The sequence below is a fragment of the Rhinatrema bivittatum genome, chromosome 5 (genome assembly GCF_901001135.1).
Source record: "Rhinatrema bivittatum chromosome 5, aRhiBiv1.1, whole genome shotgun sequence".
Classification (NCBI taxonomy): domain Eukaryota; kingdom Metazoa; phylum Chordata; class Amphibia; order Gymnophiona; family Rhinatrematidae; genus Rhinatrema; species Rhinatrema bivittatum.
The window spans coordinates 130616186-130641427 of NC_042619.1; the positions used below are offsets into that span (position 1 = coordinate 130616186).

The window sequence follows — 25242 nt, forward strand, 5'->3', positions numbered from 1 at the left end:
TGAGGAGCTGCAGAGTGAAGGCACTTGTAGATAAGTAAAAGGAGTTTGAACTGTATGCAGGAACGCATAGGGAACCAATGTGTGATGTCAGTAGAGAGGTTATATGGGTGTCACAACTTTGGCAAACGAGAAGTCGCACAACTGAAGTTTGGATAGACTGTAGTGAAGAAAGATGACTCGGTGGGAGACCTGTGAGGAGCAGGTTGTAATAGTCTGGAGGAGATGAGAGCATGGATAAGGGTTCTGGTAGCGTGTTCAGGAAGAAAGGGCTGGATTTTGGTGTTATTGGGAAAGAAATGGCACGTTTTAGCAGAGTTTTGTATATGTGAAGAGAAGGAGAGAGAGAGAGGAGTCATAATACATACATATTGGTATAGTGCCATTTAGGAAGACTACCCTGCACGCCTTCCGCTATCTCTGATCTGAACAGGGATACATGACAATGCATATGGAAGTAACCATGATATGTACACACCAATAGACAAGTCTGGAGGCCAAAGAGGGACTGGTCCTACTCCATCTTCTTGCTCCTTCTCCAAAGCCCACTGTTTGGGGTTACCGAAGAACACAGGATGCCTCTCAGTTGTGTCTAGGAAGCATAGAAAGCCCTGACCCCTTTAAATGGAATGAGTTGCCAGAAGAGTTGCATGTCTATACAGGATCGAGTAGATTTTAAAAGGGTCGCAAGTGCCAGATCTCGCTGCGTGCAAACATACGTGCTATTTTATAAAGTATGCGTGTAGTTATAAAATAGCCTTCATACACACTTCTGCAGCTTTATTCATACCACAGCTCCTTGTTAGATGGAGGAGGGGGGAGAGAGAGAGAGAGAGACTCTATATAAGGCTGAGACTGATACTCCCTATATGGACTATCGTAAAGGGGCACTGTGAAATCGGGGTGAGTTTTTGGGGGGGGGGGGGGGTGTAAATAATTTTAGATCTTATAAGTGATGAAAATCCTAACAAGAGGAGTTGATTTGTACATGGCAGTGGCTGCTAGCTGCATTTGTAAAAATCAACTCCTTTTCATCACGTATAAGCTCTAAAATTCTTTAATGATGGCAGTTTTACACTGAATATCTCTGAGGATGTGTGTAACACCACCCTCCTAACCCCAGCCCACCTTCCAAAAACTCACCCCGAATCAACATGCCCTCTTACGATAGTCCATATAGGGAGTATCAGTCTCAGCCTTATAGAGAGTCTCTCTCTCTCGCCCCCCCCCCCCCCCCCCCACTGGACTCCTGCACCCAACAAGGAGCTGTGCATGCATAACATAACAGCTATTTAAAATTCATGCAGCGCACATGTGGCTGTAAAAACCTCTTTATTTTTGCAGGCTTTTAATTGTTAATCTAAAAGTGTTTGTACGTCCTATGGTATACCTGTTTAATTTTTTGTTTCACTGATGATTTATGTTTATATTGGTATCCGCTTAGCACAATATATTGTTATTTGGAGGAATATAAAAATTGTGAAAATAAAATAAATACTGATGATGCAGTGGGCACAGTATTAAGACAGGCAGGCATCACACGCTCATCCTCCCGGCCTGACAGAGAACCTGCAATGGGCAGCCAGAGGAGCACCTTGCCCACATCCAGTTGCCACCCAACAGCCTTCCTGCACCTGCTTTTTTTTTTCTTTGGGTGGATTTTTTTTTTTTTTTTGCAGGAAAACTGCATTCATAGATCTGAAATCCGATCTGTGCACCTTGTTTTCCGAACCTGCCCTAATCAGGACCACAGGAACGCCTTCTCTCAATCCCAGCTAAAACGAATGTGCCCTCTGGAACTCAACGCATACTTGTAACCGGATTCAGCGAGGGCATTTTTCAGATGGCCAATATGCCCACAAAAATGGCCTTGAAAATGATCCATCCCCATCTCATGAATTGTCCCCTGTGCTCTGCACAAGGGGCGCAGAATATTGATTCATTTGTTTATTTATTTGCTGATCGTTTACATCATGGCTCTAAGCGATGTATAAAAATACGTTATATAATTGGAAGAAAGAATAAAAACAAACAACCCAAAAGAGTGTAAAAGCCCTGCATAATATTGTAAACAGCAGCCAAAAAAAAAAAAAAAAGCCATGGTGCCATCGAAAGGTCATTAAGATTCGCTGCGAGTACTCAACCAAAGTCATTAAGGTATGTTGCAATTACTCAGCCGAAACCTGCTCGGACAGGAATGTCTTTAACATTGATTTGCATGCTTTCGAATAGTCCTTGAGCCGTAATGCCACAGGCAGTGAGTTCCAAAACGCAGGAGCTGCCCCTGAAAATGCGCATTCTCTAGTTTCTTCTTAGGTCTGCCAGTTCAGCTAGCAGGGCTGATTCTTTAGCTCAGCGGCGGAGTCCCTGTGATGGAGCCTGCAGGTTGCAGACGTAAGGGATTATATCAGGAACTGTAATCATAGCACTGGTGGAAGCAGCTATAGATTGTATATTGAACTTTTCCAAGCAAAAATTTTCAGATGTGACTGCTAGACACTTACAATAGGATACCTGTCACTAAATCCGTCAATGTAAACATACAGCCTGCTCCTGTTCCATGCCATTTGTGCTCCTGGGAGCATTTTTGCAACAAAAAAAATGAAACATTTGCACACCGTTCTTAAAATCTGCAAAATCCTGCATACTTCATTGGCCAAAATACAATATAATCACTTTCTTTGAATAAAAATAATACAAACAGAGAAACGTCACTGAGCTGATGCAAGCAGCATGGTTCTGGAAAGCTGGCTACAGATGTATTGAGTTTTTCCAATAAAAGATATCACTTACAGCTTCTTTATTGGCCTTTTAACAAGAAGAATAAAAAGAGACACATTTTTACTCGCCTCAGAATTATTTAAGCTTTTGATACAGAATTCCCTAAGAATAAGTCACTTTTAACAGTAACACCACAGGGCAGTGGACTTTTCTTTCTCTCCTCCCTGCCACCCCATCTAGTCCTCCTCCATCACTCTCGCTTCTCCTCCCGCAAGTCCCCATCATTTTCTTATCCCCCCCTGCCCAAACCATTCCCACCACTTTCTCTTTCCTTGACCCTCAGCCCACCCTACCGTTCTTTTTCCTCCCCATCTATCCCATCCCTATCACTCTCTCTACCCTTATCCCATCCCCACTATTTTCTCTTCTCCCCATATCCAGTCTATCTCATCCCCAAAACTTCCCCACAGCCCAACCACCACTATCTTCCCTTTCCCACAGACCTTCCCCCCCCACAGTTCATCCCAAACACCCTTACACACCGTAGTCCATTTTCACCTCTCTTCCTTCCCAACAACCTGTCCTCCCAGCTCCCTCTCCCCTCCCACAGCCCATCCCAAGCACTCTCTCACACCATATGCTACTCAATTAATCTTTCCCTCAGCCTGTTCCTACCTCTTTTCTCATCCTAGCTTTTCCCTACACTCTACCTCTCTATCCCACCCCTCTCTCCCTGCCAACAGCCTGTCCCTACTACTTTTCTCCCTGTCTCCCCAATCCATCTCCATAACTGTATTCCCCCATAGGATGCCCCCCATCACTCTCTCCTCTCCACAGCACATCCTCACCGTTTTATGTTCCTTGTAGCTCATTCCCACCACTCTTTCCCCACCAAAGCTCATCCCCACAAATTTCTTCCCCCTCACATAGCCCATCCCCACCATTTTCTCTCACCCCCTCCCCACCCACCATAGCCCCTTAACACTTTTTCTGGCTCATGCGGGTCATTGCCCTTGCTTTTGCTGGCCTGTGCAGGCCACTGGTCCTGCTGCTGGTCCCAGTCTGTCTCCAGCTCATGCGGGCACCGCTCTGTCTGGCATGCACAGACTGCTGCTTCTGCCACTGCTTTTGATCTCTGTCCCGTGCATGCAGATCACTTCTCTCACTCTCTCTCTCTGGCCCAAGCAGGCCACTGGTCCCACCCTCTCTGAACTGTGCGGGCCACTGCTATCACCACCTTGCAGCCCTCTTGGGCTATTGCAGCTCTCTCTCCTGCGGGGAAGGAGAATTCTATACCAATTCTGTATTGCACAGTGGCACAGAATTCCCCCAGGAGTAAACCACAATGGTGCAACCTTCTCTACTTGACTGTTCTACATGATCTATAATTCTTGCGGTTTCAGCTCCAGGATGTTCCTAAACTGTACTTAAATGAATCTACCATTAAACTCTCCCTTGGCTCTAGAGCTTAGTTGCTGAGGGTTTAAAATTCCTGCCAATTTCCCATTCCATTATGGGTCTAGTTTTAGTACCTGGATATTTTTTGTTTTAGGTTTGTCTACTCTTTTTAGATATTCTCTAAACTTGCTAATTCCTACCTGTATGAATCTAATACAAATATTTACCTTTTGGAGGAAAGTAAATTGATTGTACTCTGAAGGTAGTGTTTTTATTGACTCGTACAAGTCACCTGCCTTTCCTTTCAGAGTTGCACACTTGAGGGCAATTTTGAAATTGCCTGGGGACCTTGCAGGTCTGCATGTACTGCCCTGCATATTCATTTCAAAGGAAAGCTCCCCGCCGGAGTTTGTTTTTGAAATTTGGGGACCACAGGTATAAATGTGCACATGGACTTTGCACCTGCTTCATAGAAGGTGCAAAGCACACATGGTAAAGTTCACCCAGGGATTTCAAAATGAAACCCCCTGGCATACTTTCCCTTCCCTTTATCGCACCGCCAAAAGAGCACGCGCTGTGAGACAGTGCGCATGCTTTAAACTGCCGAGGAGATGTCAGTTTTCAGCGAGGATAATTCAACTGCTTAGTTATCCATGTGATTTCCTTTGAAACATTTACTCACTCTTGTCTGTAGATCTAGGGCCTGATTGACTAAGGCTTTTCTCCCATTCTGTGCCTATTGGGGGGAAAAAAAAGCTTTTGTCTAATGTAGGCTTAAAAGGAATGTATAGCTAGAGGAACATAAGAACATAAGAAAATGCCATACTGGGTCAGACCAAGGGTCCATCAAGCCCAGCATCCTGTTTCCAACAGTGGCCAATCCAGGCCATAAGAACCTGGCAAGTACCCAAAAACTAAGTCTATTCCATGTAACCATTGCTAATGGCAGTGGCTATTCTCTAAGTGAACTTAATAGCAGGTAATGGACTTCTCCTCCAAGAACTTATCCAATCCTTTTTTAAACACAGCTATACTAACTGCACTAACCACATCCTCTGGCAACAAATTCCAGAGTTTAATTGTGCGTTGAGTAAAAAAGAACTTTCTCCGATTAGTTTTAAATGTGCCCCATGCTAACTTCATGGAGTGCCCCCTAGTCTTTCTACTATCCGAAAGAGTAAATAACGATTCACATCTACCCGTTCTAGACCTCTCATGATTTTAAACACCTCTATCATATCCCCCCTCAGTCGTCTCTTCTCCAAGCTGAAAAGTCCTAACCTCTTTAGTCATTCCTCATAGGGGAGTTGTTCCATTCCCCTTATCATTTGGTAAACCTTCTCTGTACCTTCTCCATCGCAATTATATCTTTTTTGAGATGCGGCGACCAGAATTGTACACAATATTCAAGGTGCGGTCTCACCATGGAGCGATACAGAGGCATTATGACATTTTCCGTTTTATTCACCATTCCCTTTCTAATAATTCCCAACATTCTGTTTGCTTTTTTGACTGCCGCAGCACACTGTACCGACGATTTTAAAGTATTATCCACTATGACACCTAGATCTCTTTCTTGGGTTGTAGCACCTAATATGGAACCCAACATTGTGTAATTATAGCATGGGTTATTTTTCCCTATATGCATCACCTTGCACTTATCCACATTAAATTTCATCTGCCATTTGGATGCCCAATTTTCCAGTCTCACAAGGTCTTCCTGCAATTTATCACAATCTGCTTGTGATTTAACTACTCTGAACAATTTTGTGTCATCTGCAAATTTGATTATCTCACTCGTTGTATTTCTTTCCAGATCATTTATAAATATATTGAAAAGTAAGGGTCCCAATACAGATCCCTGAGGCACTCCACTGTCCACTCCCTTCCACTGAGAAAATTGCCCATTTAATCCTACTCTCTGTTTCCTGTCTTTTAGCCAGTTTGCAATCCATGAAAGGACATCGCCACCTATCCCATGACTTTTTACTTTTCCTAGAAGCCTCTCATGAGGAACTTTGTCAAACGCCTTCTGAAAATCCAAGTATACTATATCTACTGGTTCACCTTTATCCACATGTTTATTAACTCCTTCAAAAAAGTGAAGCAGATTTGTGAGGCAAGACTTGCCCTGGGTAAAGCCATACTGACTTTGTTCCATTAAACCATGTCTTTCTATATGTTCTGTGATTTTGATGTTTAGAACACTTTCCACTATTTTTCCTGGCACTGAAGTCAGGCTAACCGGTCTGTAGTTTCCCGGATCGCCCCTGAAGCCCTTTTTAAATATTGGGGTTACATTTGCTATCCTCCAGTCTTCAGGTACAATGGATGATTTTAATGAAAAAAGAAGTGGCAGTCAGGGTCTAGACAGGGTTCTAAGTATTAGGACTGTAAGTTTAGGATGTTCCTGCAGGGTGCCATGTGACAAGTCATGTGACCAATGCAAATTCATTAAAATTCTACCTTTTTGACTGCAGCATTTTACAGATAAGTAATTAACCTATAACCCCAAGCAATCCAGAATAAATCTTTACGCTCCTGTTTCAGGTCCGTGTAAAACTGCCCACACACACAGGCTGCAACAGGACCCATGTTTATAAAGTCTTCCAAAGAAAATGTTTCAACCTCATTATTCAGTAACACATCGTCTGGTATGAAAATCTTAATTCAAGAATAACTAGCTATTTCCCAAAATATCTTTTCTTATAGATATGTTTGCACTAATTATGTTTTCAGAGTCAGTTCTGCTATTCAAGTTTTCACCAGATAATTTATTTAAGGAAATAAAGCATGGCATAATTAATTTCATGAGAAATACAGTACTAGGGGGAGACTCTGCCACTGCACTTGCTACATTACGCTGGATTTTTGTACAGATACCAGAGAAACCACTGTGTGGCAGAAAATTAATATAGTAATATGAGTTTTATCTGGAGGACACAACTTCTCATTTTAACAGTCTCATTGTGCCACATTGTTGCATAAATTTAAAGGCCTGGAGAAACATGGTATACAGTAATTTCAGTCTCAAATTTAAGAATAAAAATTAATGAAAATTCAGGCATATGACTTATGGAAGACAATTTTCAAAGGAATTTAGGGGCCCATGCACTAAAACTCGCTGTCACAGTTGGCAGGCTGGTTAAGGGTAATCCCCTTGGCAGAAGCAGCGCAAACCTCAAGATAAGCGCAAGGCAGGATCTTCTGCCTGTCCAGCCACCTCCCCCTTGGATGGAGCCCACCAATTTTGGTAGCTGACAGGACTTCTCTGGCAGGGTACTTGGAGCGGGAATTCAGGCAGAGTCAAGGCAGGCCAAAGACAGGGCATACAGGCAGAGATGAAGGCGGGCTGTGGTCAGGGCATGCAGAGTTCAAGCAGCATCAAAGGTCGGCAGATCTTGAAGGCAGTAAACATTAGCCAACCTGCTGCAGCTAAATGTTTGTCACTCTAGGCACAAACATAATGGGTGCCTATTGACAGATCCAGCATTGAGGGCATGGAGATGCAGGGAAAGAAGGAATGGGACAGGCGAGGAGTCAAAGCAAGACAGAACAAACAAACAAGAACAGTCATCATACAGGAAGGTCACGGAAAGGACCAGAGGAGACAGGGGAACAAGGGCCAGGAACACCACTGGAAGGCCCACAGAAGACAGGGGGAAAAGGGACAGGAGGACCACTGGAAACCTCACAGGAAACAGGGGAATAAGGGACAAAGGAGCCATTGGAAGGTCGATGGGAGTCAGGGGAACATTGGAAGATGTACAAGAGACAGGAGCGCAAGCAGCAAGGGGCCTCAGTGCTAAGCGTGCAGGTGAAAGGACCGTGAGAGTTCATCTGATGCCATATTTTAAGTCAGAGGCAGCAGAGTGAGAAGGAGTCATGTTCTCTCCTGCCCCTATCTTCTTGATGCCATCTCTGGAAAGGGATAGGCATGGGGGGGGGGGGCAATGGGGGAATCCACCTGGCAGTGGATAAAGGGGAGGGGGCAGAAGAGCCTGGGGGTGGGCATTAAAGAGTTAGGGTATGGCAGCAAGGCCCCGTGATCATGGTATTGAGTAGGAAGGGTGTGAGGTGGTTACATTAGGGTACCCAGGACCTTTTGATCAGCGAGAGCAGGGCTGAGGGCTTACATTAGGGCACCAAGATCCCTTGCTGATCATGTCTAGGGGGGCATAGGGGTTTACTTTGGGGAACCAAGGCACCTTGCTGGTTTTGCCAAAGGAATGGGGGGGGGGGGGGGGTTTACCTTTAGGCACCATGATCCATTGCTGGTTGTGTTGGGAGGTAAGGGGTATACATCAGGGCATGGAGGCCCCTTGATCCTAATGTTGGGGAGGAAAGGAAGTGAGAGGTTTACATTGAAGCACCAAGGTCCTTTGATCATGGTGTCAGGAGGGCTGGGGCAATTGGGGTATATGTTTGAGGTGTCAGAAAAGTTCAAGGGGAGGAAGGCTGTGAGGGCTTTGCCTCCCCCAGCTGTTAAATGTATTGTGCAGGTCTAGGAACACTAATATTTAACATCCTCCCTGAGACAGATGTAACATTTTAGGTCTTAGTGGGCACATATGAGGAGAGCCTACCATTCTATTTCCCATGTCACCACTAAAGCCTACATTGCATGTGATGTTCCCTCATTTGTATGCGGGTGTGTTCAAACCTTAACACATGTCTACTAACATCTTTGGGTCCCCATTTATCATGCATGCTATGGTCTGCAAGCATAGCCTGCTTAAAAGCATGCTGCTTCCTTCCAGAAATTGTTTAAGAAGAAGAAAATTGGCTTTTTCTTGCCTCACATCCAATTACAGTGTCCTGCACTTAAAGCTTTCAGATAGAAACAAGATTATCTCATGCAAAGTGATTCAAGCTTGTGATTGGTTTCATCATGACCTATAAAGCAGGTTCTGAAGTACTAATGGGTTTTTCCCATTATGTGTGTAAGGGAAAAATGCTTTGTACAACCGGTTCCAGACTAGGATGCAGTGTAATTATGTTTTCTTGTTAAATTAGATCCTTTTGAGGAGTATATTTATATTAATTTTGCAAGTCTCATTGGACGGAAGATTTAGTCCTATTAAATCCAGAGTTGTTATATGCAGTGCGGCATTGAAGCCTCCAAGAAAGAGAATGTTGTTTACTTCAAGAGCTGTAACTTTAGAATGAAGCTATACAGATCGTGTAATGCATCATTATCTTACAGTCATATCGTCGAGCACTGTTCCTTAAGATTTGACATTCAGACCAGCCATGTCTCTGATTAATCAGAAGAACAAATCTGCTATATTAAACATATGTAAACCATTGACTCAAATGACAATTCTGTTAGTTTCTCCTCCGTGTAGTTGTTTATAATAGTATCTGATCACATTATAAGAATGAGAACAATATTTTATTACCCTTTGATGAGCCTTATGGATGCTGCTGTTCCCATTTATAAGAATTATCAGCATTCTATGGCTGTAGGAACAGAACAGCAATCTTAGGAAAATATGATGCCACGGTTCCCTATATAGTTTTGTGTCCTGAGAAAATATTTAAATAATGTTCCTGACATATATTTTACAGCATCTTGCATTTTGCTACATAGTTTGTGGTGTATATTACAGACTCTGCAATCCATTTTCAGAATGTAATTTCCATCCCTGCATACTAATCGATTCCCTCACAAACACCTGCTATCAGTTATGATAATAAAAATGCCATTCTAAATTGAAAACCATCCAAATGGATCTTCCTGAGGAAATGACTTCAGTGTCTTTCAATGCTACTGATGTGATAATATTCTTGTAGTAGCAACAGATTTTCTTCTAGTCTTTACATTTTATGCACTTGTTGCCAGCAGCTATATATACATAAGCCTCTATTGTAGCTTTTCTTTCATTATTGATTCCTTGGAAATGTTAATGTACAGTAAACTACACAAGGGATAGAATCGGCACTACACATATTTTATTTGTATTGGATGTCAGAGTCTGTAGCAGGGGTGACCGGTTTTCTCCTACTTGGAGGCTAAACAACTGTTTTGTAAAAAAAATCTTATAATTAATTCCAGGTCTGGATTTTCCGTGGTAGTGAGCACAACACAAAAGCATCCCAAATGTACTGGGGCCAATTTTCAATAAGCAATTGGGTGGCAAGGATAATCGGCTTACTTTAGCTGGATAGGGTTAGAAACATTTTCAGCTGAACCTTACTAGCAGGGAGGGTAACTTTAAACATGCATGAGTATGCCCATATACACAGGTATATGAATGCATGCGTGCCATGCACACGTATTTTATATTGTGCACACAAATGCATGCACAGTATATCAAATATGCAAAAGTCTACTTAACATGTTTGCATATCAAAAAATATGCAGCATGTATTTTAAACACACCCGCATAAAAGTTGACTTATCTGGCTAAGTTTAACACTTTAAAGACACAAACTGGAAGTGACTCGTGGTATTTATGTAACAGATTTTTGGCTTAAATAAACCACGTGTTGTATATTGCCAATATTATTGATGTATCGACAAAACCCTCATTCATAAACACCTGTACATATACTTGCACTGTGTTTAACAAGATTCACTTATGACGATATGTTTTTTATATCTCAGTGTAAAGTGAACCGTTTATATTATAATCATTGGGTTTGTCAATAAAGATATTTTTTTGTAAAGGAGATTCCGTTTTGTTTCTTCCTTTTCTTATTTAAACCTCTTCTTATTTTTTTTGAAACTTTTTAAATCATGTAAACTTTTTCCGAATCACTGTTGAGAAGTGATTCAGATACTGCGGGTGTTTCGTTAGACAACTTCATCAGGGGCTTGGGCATCTGAAAGATGAAAAATAATGATTAAACCATTCAAATCAAACCATTATTAAAAGTCCGTTTTGAAATGACATAGCGTGTCTCTCTGTGAATGAAACTCCTCTTAATGCAGTCCACCATTTATCCGGATACGTGTTAAAAAGCGCTACATAGCTGGATAAGTAAGATAGATAGTAACTAGCATTTGAAGACTTATGTGGCTTGTCTTACTTATCCAGCTATGTAGCGCTTTTTAACACGTATCTGGATAAATGGTGGACATCTGCTATCATGTGAATTTGTGCCCCTAATTTTAATCATTTACACAAAGAAATGTAATTTTCGTAATTTCCTTAGCACTTGGCAGCTTTTATGTGTGTAAATCATCCAAATTTATATGCACGTGTGAAGGAAATTTCCAGTTTTACCAGTTAGTCCGCAGGTTTGCTAAGTCTGTCGCTAGGTAATCAAGGCTCCCCTGGTTCTTCAGCCTGAATTCCCCCCAATTTACCCAGACCCATCACCCTTTCAGGTTTATTACGTCTTACACCAGATAATTAGCAGGTGTAAATATGCACAGTAACAGCTGTATGCTTGCTGCTTTCGCTGGTTATAACCTTTGCCCTGTCATATGACAGGGCAAAGGTAGCGCCGGCGCCGTATGTGTGTCTGTGTGATTGAGAGCTGATTTAGGTGAGGGAGCATGTGAGTATGTGATTGAGAGCCTGTGTTTAAATGAGAGAGAGAGACCATGTGAGGTCATTCCTGGACCCTCGCTGGACTTTTGGCAAGTCTTGTGGAGGTCAGGAGGCCCCCCCAAGCTGGCCAAAAGTCCCTGGGGGTCCAGCGGGGGTCCAGGAGCGATCTTCTACGCTCATGACGTCGGGGACAGGAACCAAAATGGCGCCGGCGTTACCTTTGCCCTGTCATATAACAGGGCAAAGGTAGCGCCGGCGCCATTTTCTATCAACGCACTCGTGGCCCAAGAGTGGAAGATCACAACGGGACCCCCCCACTGGACCCCAGGTAATTTAAGACATTTTGGGGGGTTCGGGAGGGTGGGGGATTTATTTTAAAGGGTCGGGGTGGGTTTTAGGGATGTTTTAGTGTGCCGGTTTTCCCGCCCTCCCCCGATTTACGATTTACATGATATTTTAAAAAACAAAACCGCGACGATCCGATTCCCTCCCCCCCCAGCCGAAATCGATCGTTAAGACGATCGATCACACGATACACATCTCTATTTATTTGTGCACCAGTACTTGTGTGTATGTGTGAGGTTTATACAATAGCACTCCTGCGAATAAGCACTATTTGCACGTGTATCTGCTATTCTGTACATGCGCATCGCTTTTAAAATTCACCTTTTAAGTTTTCAGCTGAAAATCTGGCTAATTTAATCCAGCAAGTCTCAAATAAAAAAAAACAGACCCCCCCCCAAGTCCCAATCCCCTTCTGACTCTCCTGAGACTGAAACAATTAAAAAAAATTGCCTCCAAGACCCCATTCACATACCTCCTTCCCAACACCCAATATAACCCCCCCCCCCCCCCAAGTTTTTCAAACCCTGAATCACGCTCTAGATCACCCTCCCTATTAAAAGAAAACATGTTGGGACAAGCCCTGATGCCCCTTTTGACCCTCAGTATGCAAACCCTGATTCTCTTCCATTCCTCAGTGCCTCCCCAACACCCTCTGCCTCCAGAATCTCTACCTACAAATGGCTCATTAGAAAGGAGGATGGGGACTTGGGGAAAGATTTTTTTTTTTTACTTGTTTGAGTGTCAGAATATGTAGAAGAAGATCAAGATTTAGGTGAGATGAGATTTCTAATGCATCGGATCACAGGGAAGAGCGCCAGAGTCCTGGCCTGCTATTGCAGCGCTTAGATTTGGCCAGCTAGTTTAGGTGGCTAGCACTGAAAATCAGTTCTGGTCCCCTAACTTTTTCCCCATCCCAAGGCCCGCCCAGAATTTGGCCAGCTAAAGTTAATCACCTAGTGAAACTTAGAGGGCTTAAATTTTGCTAGTCAGCACAATAAGTGTTCAAAGGCTCTGATCTAGCTAACCTAAATCCTTGCCTAGCCAGTTTGATCGCTTTGAAAACTGGCCTCAGTGTGCACAAACTAACAATGTGCAATCACAGCGTAATCACTTACAAATCATACTACAAAGGTCTGGAATCCTTTGGTGTTCCTAACTCAGTTATTCTCTGTTCTGCTGTAGTATTTTTCCACCTTTGGTTGTCATTGTCTCTCTTCCCTTCACTAAGGGCCTGATCAGGATTTTTTTCCCTGATATACAGAATGTGAGAAAAGCCTTAAAATCCAGTCCTAAATGTACTGTATTTCCCTCTTATTTAATCAGAGTATTGTGATCTTGAATATGTAGAAATAAAGGTGAACAAACATTCTATATGTGATATCTTTTTATTAGACTTAACATAATACATCTGTGACTAGCTTTCGAGAGCTATGCTTCCTTCAGCAGATCAGTGAAGAGACCAGTGCAGTAATATGGATATCCAAGACACTTGGCCCATCCACACACACACTTCACTTCCCTTAGAACCTAATAACCAAGCCAAGACAGCATTTTTTATGTAAAATAAGGCCACAGCTTTATTGCGTAACACATTACCCATGCCATACAAGGAACATCAGTTCCTAAACCCAGAAGCCTGGCTGTCCTCTGTGCCACATTCCAGCGGGGGACAAACCTGCAACCCACCTGGGCCTCTGATTTTGTCCCGTGTTCCTCCACCAAAAATAGAGACCCACCCTCCCTTACCATGAACCAGCAAGGGGGCCCCAATGGGAAATAGCCGCTCAAAGCCATCCCCTGGCTTTATATCCAATGTGCAGCCCCCAGCACACCAGCAGCTACCCTAACTCAGAATTAGCAGATTGACTTACTACCCTTAACCAATAAGCCTTAAACTTGTGATGTAACTCCAACATTGCTCTCTGCTTCAATGGCAAGGCATAAGAGATAATGGGGAATTGGACTCAGAAAGTAACCAACAAGGGCCCTGACTTTAATGGTTTGGGAAACTAAGTATGGGGGTAACTTGTATGCCACCCCCTGATGCTGCCATTATAGGGGAGACCTGTATGGGGCGGCTGATGCTACCATAAGCTTGCTGGGCAGACTGGATGGTCTGTTTGGTCCTTTTCTGCCGTATTTCTATATTTCTATGTTTCTGTGTTTACCTTTGGCACTTTACCACCGCACCAACAAAAAAATCGGCTTGGGTTTCCCGCCACAGGCATTTGAAAACAAAATTAGATCGTAACCCCCCTACACAATAAAGCTACGTCACAATAAAACTACACCAGAACTGTACCAAGAATAAAAGGAACCATTTCTACCCCCTCTGCAGCAAGCTGGTAAGTGCTCAGTCGGGCAAGGAAGTCCCCAACGGCTAACCTGCTATTATAACAGGAAAATTCAAGCCTCTGGACCTGCCTCCCAAAACTTATTAACAATCATTATCGACTAAAATTCTTGACTACAACTCTCTTCCATGCATCACTCACATATCATCCCTCCTCCCATCATCAACTTGCTTTTCCTTATGTTGTGAAGTGAGTGGTAAGGGCCAGCTCGGCCCCATGATAATTATGGCTGCCAAGATTGGACTTGGCAGCCTCTCTGTTGTACTGATTTTGAATAGAGAACAGTATCAGCGGGGCAGGAGGTTGCAGGTTACATTTACAGTTACAGCCAGTACATGTATGGGTGTAAGGGATGGCCTTGACAGAAGTGACAGTAAAATATTACAGTTCCAAGGGACCGATGTCTAGTAAGAGGAAAGCAGTGCATTTTATTAAGAACTTTTGTGTTGCTTCTAAAGTGTTGGATCATCTTAATTTCAAATGTTTTGCATTTTTGTGTAGCTCTGAAATTCCCTTTAAGTATTCTGAGGATAAGGGAGTAATATTCCTTCGAGAAATGATCTCACCTACTGCAGTGTTACTTTGTTCTTTTCAGTAATGTGTTTTTTATTATGTTTGTGAAGGTTTATTCTTGTGCAGTAATTTGGGCCTGTGAGCAAGCACTGGCTTACTGCTGATATCACTGTGACCAAAAAAATAAGATCTGTGGGGAGAGGAGTAGGTGGTCACAGAGGTGGGGGGGGGGGGGCGGAAGGGGAAGAATCAGAGGGCAAGGTGTTTTATTTACCAACTTAAATCACAATTTTGCAGAAATTGTGGTAGATGCTTAATATTGTGGGATCCTCGATTTATGGAAAATCATGACTTAAGGTCTTACCCTTACATTTATTGGTCGTTCTTATTTACTTCTTTCTCTTCTACAGAAACACATGTAGGCAAGCTTTAACAATACTCACAAGCACGCAGCCACAGTCTCAAATCAGACACAACCACTTACTTACCCATGGACTCCTATGCTTGGAACAGTTAAGTGCATGCACACACTACCAAACACACTACACGCGTCTCCTAAACCTTTACTTCATTTTTCCTGGGCATGACCGATAGTGAGAACTGGTACCCGGCAATAATTCACTCCTTCTCTCTACTGCTACCCATAAAGGCAGTGGTTTTTCTCTTCTTGTTATCAACTGCTTTCATCTGGAAAATAATATGGACAGCAGCAGCCACTGGGCCAAACAGTAGCTTTCTGAAAAAAAAACCAAACAAACCTGAATCACCTTACAGGCCACTACAGATTCAGTTAACTTTATTGGCATGACAATTTTACAAATGTTGCCAAAGAAATATAAAGAATGATTAAAATAAAAGGGTAAGAAAAGAAAGGGAAACATTTAAAATGGTAATAAGTCAAGTAAAAGTATGGGATAAGGAAAATACAGGGGCATGTCTCTGGTTCGGCAGATTCACTTTATCATAAGGCATGGGGGTAACTGCATGGAGCGGCAGTTACTATCATGAGAAGCTTGCTGGGCAGATTGGATGGGACCATCTGGTCCTTTTTATGTTACTACAAGTTCTGCAGACAAGTCCATGTGCTGCTAGTTTGTGGTCCCTGGTCTATATCCAGGGTCAGCTGTCTGAGGTACAGTTGAAATATTGCTCTAATACCTATTTATGTACTGTCTTTTATGCATATATATTTTGCAGTCTGTATTGTTAAAAAAAAAAAAAAAAATTAACATTTTTGCGGCCTTGTCCAAGTTTCATTTTTCTGTTAAGTAGAGGCTTCATTTTATTTGCTCTCTGATAACAATTCATATTCTTTTTAGCTCTGGCTGCTCAAGCATATGCACTGAAGGAAGAAAATGACAGTCTCCGGTGGCAGCTAGATGCATACAGAAATGAGGTAGAACTCCTGAAACAAGAGAAAGGGCATCTGGGTCGTACCGAAGAAAGCATCACAAAGGACCAGCAATTGCAGTTTTTACAGCAGACGATGCAGGGCATGCAACAGGTAATAAACACATGTAAGCCTACTTTTTTTTAGTGCTTCTGTATAGAAAGCAATGTATTCTTAGTTTAGTTATTCCTGGAGCTTTAAGAGAAGCCTATGAAGTAAACTAACATTTGTTTTCTCTTTCAGTAAAACGGAACGTAATGATTTGGTCGTGTATAGCATTCAGTTCTAAATTCGGGATGCCATTGCCTTAGAACCACACTTCCAAATTGCCCACAATACTGAAACATTAAATAGCTGTTATGTGAAATGTTTCTATTCTATGTGTATAAAACAAAATTCTTAAAAATCTGCAACACTCTCCTGTAGTTACACAACAGCTTTTGTGATGAAATGTGGAACTCAGTTATATCACAGCTGTAAAGAAAGGTTAGCTTATGTGCCCTGCTCATTTTTATTGACCTAATGTTGAAAGGAAAATATTAAAAACAAAATATAAGGAAGATGCCCGAGATGGAATGCTCCTGTTCAACCTGTTTACGGAAGCTTGCCACAGAGGCAAAAGCAACAATAAAAACGTTATCAAGTACATCCAAAGAAGAAGCCTGGATCAGTGTGTTTGGGTTAGGCACGTTTGGTCCTCGAGTGCCACAAGATGGTCACGTAATCAGGATTTCCGCAGTGAATATGCATTTCATTGTGGTTATCCTGGAGACCCGATTGGCTTGTGGTATGTGAGGACTGGAGTTGCGCAGCCCTACACTAGATGATCAGGGGGTAAAAGGGGCGCTCGGAAAAGACAATTCCATCACGGAAAAGCTAAATGAATTATTTGCTTCAGTCTTTTCTGAAGAGGTTGTTAAGGAGATTCCCACACCTGAACTGTTCTTTGAAGAGTGGGAGGAACTGAAGCAAATCACTGTTAACTGGAGGATATCTTAGAGCAGGGGTCAGGAACCTTTTTGGCTGAGAGAGCCATAAACGCCACATATTTTAAAATGTAATTCCTTGAGAGCCATACAATATGTTTAAAACTAAATACAAGTAAATGTGTGCATTTTATGTAAGATCACACTTTTAAAGTACAATAAGTCTCTGAAAATATTACACCAGGCCTTAAGACACCAATACATCTCCTATTAGGAAAACGGACCAAGTCAGGCTGCTATAGAGTCCTACACAGAAACTACACGCCAGCAGAAAACCTCACCTGAATCACGTGCTGTCCCTCACCTAACATAGAATAAAGAGACCAAAACGCATAACAAGAAGCATGCAGACAAAAACTGAATTGGAAACTGCAACAAGCCAGAGTCTCTGTATGCAGTGTAACAAAGGAAAAAAGAAACATCACACATCCTTATAAAACATATCAAGAAATATAAAATCATCAGCAGTAAAACTGTACTAACAAAAAGAACATATTTCGAAACAGCTGATGAGTGGAATATCCAATAATTAAAAACTCATATAAAACATTTCCAGATACCAACAAAATATTTCAAAATAGCAGACACAAAGATCCAGTAATGAAAAATAATAAGGATACAAAAATTTTTTTGCTCTGCATACCTGGGAACGTTTGATATCCAGGTGTCCTGAGATTGTTCTGAATTAGCAGGAGGTGGGGTGGTTTGCTTGGAACTTTCTCCTCTCTCAGTCACATACCAGCGCTCTCTCTCACACTGGCTCTCAATGACACACCTATACACACATGCTCTCAGTCACTCACATATACAAATGTTTTTTCTCTCTCACTTATATAGGCTCTTAATTACACATTTACACACATGCTGTCTATCTTTTCACGCTTACACACACACAGGCTTTCAATCACATAAATACATGCTGTCTTTTTCTCTCACACACAGACTCTCATTCACATGCTTACAAACATGTCCTCTCTTTCTCTCATTTACACACAGGCTCTCAATCACATACTCACATGCTCCCTCACCTAAATCAGCTCTCAATCACACACAGACACACATGGTCTCTCTCTCTCATTTAAACACAGGCTCTCAATCACATACTCACATGCTCCCTCACCTAAATCAGCTCTCAATCACACAGACACACATGGTCTCTCTCTCTCATTTAAACACAGGCTCTCAATCACATACTCACATGCTCCATCACCTAAACCAGCTGTCAATCAGACACAGACACACATGATCTCTCTCTTACTTATACACACAGGCTCTTAATCATACATACACATGATCTCTCTCACACACAAAGGATCTCAATCATACACACATACTCTTTCAAACAAACAGGTTTTCAATTACAAACTTACACATACAGGGTCCCAATGGTAAACTTACATTCATGCTCTCTCTCTCACAGGCAGGATCTCAATCACAGACATACTCTCTTTCACATATACAGGCTCTCAATCATTCACATACATGCAATCTCTCACTCACACACACAGGATCTCAAACACACATGCTTGCTCGCTCCTTCACTCTCTCTCTCCCCCTTCCCCCCCCCCCCCCCCCCCGGGAACTCGCGGCAGCAGCAGCCACCTCCCAACGCTAACCTCCTTCATTTTCAGCCCTCGCGAAGGCGGAGTCCCATCGGCCGCGGTTGAAGATTTTCATTTTCCTCCGAGCCGCGCTGCAGTCTTCTTCCCGTCGGACACTAGCGTGCCTGCGCGGGTCTTCCCGCGCAGGCACCCGATGCTCTCCACTTCCTCTTCCGGGCCGCGGGAAGAAGAGAGCACCGGCGTGCTCTCTTCTTCCCGCGGCCCGGAAGAGGAAGTGGAGAGCATCGGGTGCCTGCGCGGGAAGACCCGCGCAGGCACCCGATGACTTCAGCGCTGGCACCCGGCTGACACCTGATGACTCCCGCGCAGGCACCCGGATGACTCCAGTCGGCGTGCTCTCTTCTCCTCCCCCCCGCGGCCCGGAAGAGGAAGTGGTGAGCATCGGGTGCCTGCGCGGAAGAAGAGACCACGCTAGTGTGGTCTCTTCTTCCCGCGCAGGCACCCGATGCTCTCCACTTCCTCTTCCGGGCCGCGGGGGGGGGGGGGGGAGGAGAAGAGAGCACGCCGGTGCCGCTGACTCCAGCTGTCCTGCCGCGTTCCGCCCGGGCTGACAGCATTTTAAGCCCGGGCGGCGGAGGACCGGGGAGCAGCTGGGTCAGCGGGGAACCGCGAAGTATGGCGACACTTGTCTGCGAGCCAGATGCAGCCCTCAAAAGAGCCATATCTGGCTCGCGAGCCATGGGTTCCCGACCCCTGTCTTAGAGCAAACTGACAAGCAGTTATAGCAACAAATCACAATGCATGATGGTATTCACCCCACAGCTCTGAAGGAAGTCCAGTTTGAAACTGCAGATCTGCTCCTGCTAATCACTAAAATAGCATTAAAATCTGCCTGGAAGGTGGCCAATGTAACATCACATTTTAAAAAAAGGCTCCACAGTGATCCTGTAAACTACAGACAAATAAGTCTGACATCAGTGCTGTACACGATACTAGAAACTATATTTAAGATCAGAATTACTGGGTGCATGGATAGGCATGGCTTAATGGGAGAAAGCCAACATGGTTTTAGGAACCCTAGTTTTATGTGTGTAAATGGCTGTTACATGACCTGAGCCCTAGCCGAATTTGTAAAAGTACATGTAAAACCTGGTTTCACGTGTACTTTTACGTGAACTGAGCAGAAGCGTTCCTTGGAAAGGGAGTTGGGACAGAGTTGGCAGCTATGTGCATATTTTTTTATTTTAAAAAGAATGGAGTGACTTTTCAGAATTACCTGCATAAAATTAGCATGTACACTTCTAAATAGCTTGTGCTCACGTACACACTATTATGTAAATATCAAAAGTCCGCGTGCATTTTCAGTCTCACGTATACGTTTATGTGCAAAAAAAAGGGGTGGCGGAAGGGCTTTCTGGGGGCTGGGCCAAGAACTATGTGTGCAAGTTGCTATTTTAGAAGACACTTACATGTGTACATTTGTCAACTTATTTGCATAATTTTTCACCTGATTGTCTTGCACAATTGATATTGGACTTATCTATTCTTTTCTAATGGTTGGGTGGGAAGTCTGGGTGAACTGTGGGGGTTCAGGGTGAAGAACTGAGAGGGTGTTGATGACTTGGAGCAGGACTGGATGAACAGTCTGAGGTTTCAGCAAACTGGAGGCTTCAGTTACGTCTGCATGTTTTGACTTCCACACGTAAACAGAGTTTTGTGTAAGCAACTCACAATTTTTCCACATGTAAAATATACAAGTGTGTGCTTTGAGAATAGGTAGGAAAATTATGCGGTTTCAATGTGTTGCAGAATTAGCACACAAGGAACCATATGCGCATATGCTACGGGGTATTTTATAGTCTGCACATATAGATGCTCGAAGGCCATAAAATACTGTAGTAGATCTCCAAGTGGCTGCATACACATATATATGGCGCTGTGTGGAGTTGTTTGAAAATTACCCTCCCTGTGCGTAAATGTTCCCAAGTTATGCTCTCCAAAGAACAGCTATAATTTTTATGTGAGTAAATCTCTGCAGTCACCTGGCCACTTACCTGTGGATTTTCAAATAGAACTTATGGGGTAGATTTTAGAAAAGTATGCCCGCGTGTACTTTTGTTCGCGCACCAGGCGCAAACAAAAGTACGCCGGATTTTATAAGATACGTGCGTAGTGAGGAAACTACAATCACAATGCAGTCCCTTTTCTCTGGAAAATGTGGAACTTCAAGCTAAAATTGAGGACTTGGAGAACCGGAACTGCCGCTGCAATCTACGGTTTCACTGATGATTACAACGATGGCCACGCCATAGTAAAAACTCTGTGTGCCTTTTATTTTTGAGATTGAATCAAGGCATGGAAACACCATTACCAGCGATTGAGTGGAATTAGAGCGCACCAGTCTCTGAGACCTAAAGCAGGGAATAAACCCTGCGAAATTGTGGCGTGCTTCCACCATTTTCCTACCAAAGAGAGGGTTCTCACTGAGGCCAGAAACAACAAACCTGGCTCTGGGAGTCACACACCATTTCAGTATTTGCTGATTTATCATCAGCCACCATAAAAAAAAAGATCGGTCTTCAGGGACATACCATCAGTTCTGCGAAAAGAGGGGATTCGTTATGGGTGGCTATTTCCCATCGGTCTAGTGCTGACTATTCATAGAACTACTTCCAAAGATAACAATGTGGAGAAAGCAGAGGGCATTTTGGAGGAAGCAGGCTTCATGGTCAGGAAAGCTTTATCTCAGGGTGTGCCAGTGACTCTGTCGAAAAAGGATACTCCCGGATGACAGAGAGTGGGCTGAGGAGGCCGGAGGCTGAGGAGGCATTCAGGAGACACCTTTTCTTCTAAGGCCAGTGGAAAAGGCTGATCTGTGCATCTTTTATGTATGCATTGGTTCTATTGTCTTTCAATTTTGATTATGCGTTTTGGATAGCAGATCACAGATGCTTGGTGGAAAAGTGTGGATAACTTTCCTGTATAGGAGTTTATTTATAGTTATTTGCTTGGGGGAGCTTAGACCTAATGTTCAGTATGTTCTCTCCTCCTATTGCCTTTGCAGTTCTGTAATGAAGTAATAGCAGTTGGATTTGAGATGGGGGGTAGGGAAGGGGAAAAGACATTTTTTAGTGCAACGGTGGGAGAGCTGAGGTGCACAAGTTCTGGTATACAAGTCATAGGGAAGGTGATTGTAGTCTCAAGGGGATTTATTTTTCCATTTTGGAGTCTCTGTATTTATGGGGAATGGAGTCTTTGTACAGCGGGTGAAATTTATTTTCCTGTTTCCTGCTTTTTCATGATGGCTGGAATATGTATAATGTCCTTAAATGTTAAGGGGTTAAACATTCCTCGTAAAAGGCAACTTCCTAAGTCTGAGATATTGGATACGAGAGCTTCTATTGTTTTACTGCAAGAAACTCACCTAAAAACCGCTATCAGTATCTCCTAAAATGGTCTATTTTTCCCCTGCAGTTTTTTGCAGCAGCAACTAAAACAGAGAAATATGCAAGAGTGGGGATTTTATTTCACGAGGTCTTTAAAGGTCTAAGTTTCAAAAGTTATGCAGATCCCAAACCTATTTAACCTATTGGTTAAATTTGAGTTAGAGGGAGAAGTGTATTCTTTGATGAATGTTTATGCTCCTACTGTAGAACAGAGTGCCTTCTTCTCGTCTCTTGGCACATTTTTACATTAGAGGGAGAGGGCCACTTGATTGTAGCTGGGGATTTTAATTTGGATGTTGGATAATTCTGGGGGGCTAGTTTAAGTTCTGGTGCATCAAGAGTTCAGCTCAAGAAGTTGATGAAGAAATGGGATTTAATAGATGCTTGGAGACACCAATTCCCCCAGGTCAGAAATAATTCTTTTTATTCTAGTCCTCATAAGTCCTATTCTAGGATTGATTTCCTTCTTGTGGATAAATTGGTATTATCCATGGTCTGTCAAGCAGAGATAGGCCCCATTTCCTGGTCTGACCATGCTCCTATCTGGTTAGATGTGCAATGTTGCAGGGAAGAGCCTGGTGGATGATACTGGAAATTTAACAATACTTTATTAGGGGATGAGACTTTTTGTTCTCAATTAGCTGAAAATATTAGAGATTATATTGCTATTAATGATGTGTAAGATAGTAATCCTTCTCTCTTCTGGGATTGTTTGAAGGCTGTTATTAGGGAGCAATTGATTTCCCGGGTGGCCTTCATCAAGAAGGAAAAGTCTGAGAGGAAACAGAAGTTACAAATTGAGCTTCTAAATTTGGAAAGGCTCCATAAATGTACTTTATCTACTTCAATATACAGGCAGTTGCAAAAGATTAGGGATGGGTTGCAGGCATTAGAAATTGAAAATATAGCTTTCCAAATGAACCAGGTAATGCAAGAACATTTTGAATGGGGCAATAAAGCCAGTAGATTGTTAGCTCATAGATTAAAGAATGTATTTCTCAACATCAAATTACTAGGATTAAGTTGGAAGAGGGGGATATGTTGGCATCACCAAGGAACATTAGGAAAAGATTCATGCACTTTTATGGGGAGTTATATGGTGCTGATACTTCTATCACTCATAGGCAGATAGATGATTATTTAGATTCAGTGGACCTTCCAAGTATTACGGAAGATGAACTGCAATTTTTTTATGCTGAAATAACCTCTTTTGAAGTACTACAGGTGTTTAAAGATTTGAAGGTAAAGAAAGCCCTAGGGATTAGATGGTTTTACCGCCCTATTGTATGAAAAGTTCTCTTCTGAAATGGTTTAATTCATTACATGTTGATAATTCCTCATCAGCTGGTGCTGACGTAGCTGGGATTACTATTTTGGCCAGACCTATTTCTCTGATTAATGTTGACCTCAAGATTTTGGCTAAAGTTTTAGCTAATCGTCTAAACAGGGTTATGGCTAGGTTGGTGCATCCTGATCAGGTGGGTTTTATACCTGGGAGAATGGCCGCCGATAATGTGTGTAAGATCATTGATTTAATTTGGTGGGTTAGGGAAAAACGTATCCCAGTGTTTTGCTCTCAGTAGACACCGAGAAAGCATTCAATATGGTGCATTGGCCTTTTTTGTTTCGTATATTGGGTAAAATTAATTTTGGGTCTTTTTTTATTAGTTGGCTTCAACAGCTTTACTCTAACCTGAAGGCTTGTGTTAAAGTTAACAGTATATATATTCTAATTCCTTTAATATACATCAAGGGACTAGACAAGGGTGACCTTTTTCACCCCTGTAGTTTGCTTTGTTTCTAGAGCCCCTGGCGATCCAAATAAGAAAGATGGGAGGGATTTCCAGGGTTAAGGTGGATGATCGGGATTATAAACTCTCTGTTTTTGCCGATGATAGTTTATTTACATTAACGAATCACATTTTTTCTTTGGGGGTGGTAGTTGATGCCCTGGGTGAGTTTAGTAGGGTTTCCGGCTTTAAATTGAATCTAGAAAAATCTGAGTTGCTTAATCCCCCTGTGGTGGAGGATCAGTTTCCTTTATTGAGAAGAATATTTCCTTTTAAATGGGATAAAACCGGTGTATCAAGTTCTTGGGGATTGATTTGGATTAGCAATTGTTTAGAAGATTTATTTCAGCTAAATTATAGGCCCCTGTTGAAGAATATATATCAGGATTTGAATATTTGGTCTGGTTTTACTTTGTCCTGGTTTGGCCAAATAGCCACAGTAAAAATGAACATTCTACCTAGATTTGATTACTTCTTCCAGTCTCTTCTGATTCCCTCTTCTTCTGCTGCATTAAAATGCTGCCAGCAGCGTATTTTCGCTTTCATATGGAAACTAGCCCCCCCCCCCCCCTCTCAGGATAGCAAGTAGAGTTATGTTCCAACACAAACTTCAGGGTGGGTTTGGCGTGCCTACTCTTTGTTGGTATTATGCAACTGTACAACTTCGAGCCACATTAGATTGGAATAGAAAGGGTGAACAAAAGTTATAGGTTCAGATTGAGCAATAGTTAGTGGGGTTATGCCCCTGTGGGCTTTTACTTGGCAACCCTGGTTGACATGGCTGCAGGCGACATGTTTCCCACCAACTACAAGTCATATATTGTGGCTGTGGAAAAAGTGAAAATTAAATCTAGTAGGTAAATGCTGCTATTTTTTTAATTCAGCGATTAACTATAACGCTGCATTCCCAATGGGCATGTCTACCCACCATTTTTGGCCATGGATATTCAAAGGGCTGACACAATATGAAAAGGGCTGGGGAGTTCAGAGGTGTTTCACCTTTCAGGAATTACAAGATAAGCATAACTTAGCAGGTGGGGAAGTCTTTCGTTATCTTCAACTTTGTCATTTTATGGTAGTAGAAAAGATTGGGAAAGAGTTGTCATTAGGTACAACACAATTTGAGCGTTGGTGTGATCATGCTGATACTATGAAAGGAATGATTTCTAACATATATAGATTTCTTAATAAAGATTTGCATACATATGGTACTTTTGTTATGGCTTGGGTAAAGGATC

At 42.5% G+C, this 25242-nt stretch overlaps 1 protein-coding gene across 6 annotated transcripts in view; it reads left to right on the top strand.

The window, feature by feature from the left end:
• ENOX1 (ecto-NOX disulfide-thiol exchanger 1) overlaps positions 1-25242 on the top strand; it is an 838273-nt gene that overhangs the window by 698563 nt on the left and 114468 nt on the right. For all 6 annotated transcript variants that reach the window (XM_029602937.1, XM_029602936.1, XM_029602934.1 and 3 more), the window contains one exon: positions 16150-16334. In XM_029602937.1, coding sequence (XP_029458797.1) covers positions 16150-16334 — 185 coding nt within the window. The remainder of the gene's footprint in view (positions 1-16149; positions 16335-25242) is intronic.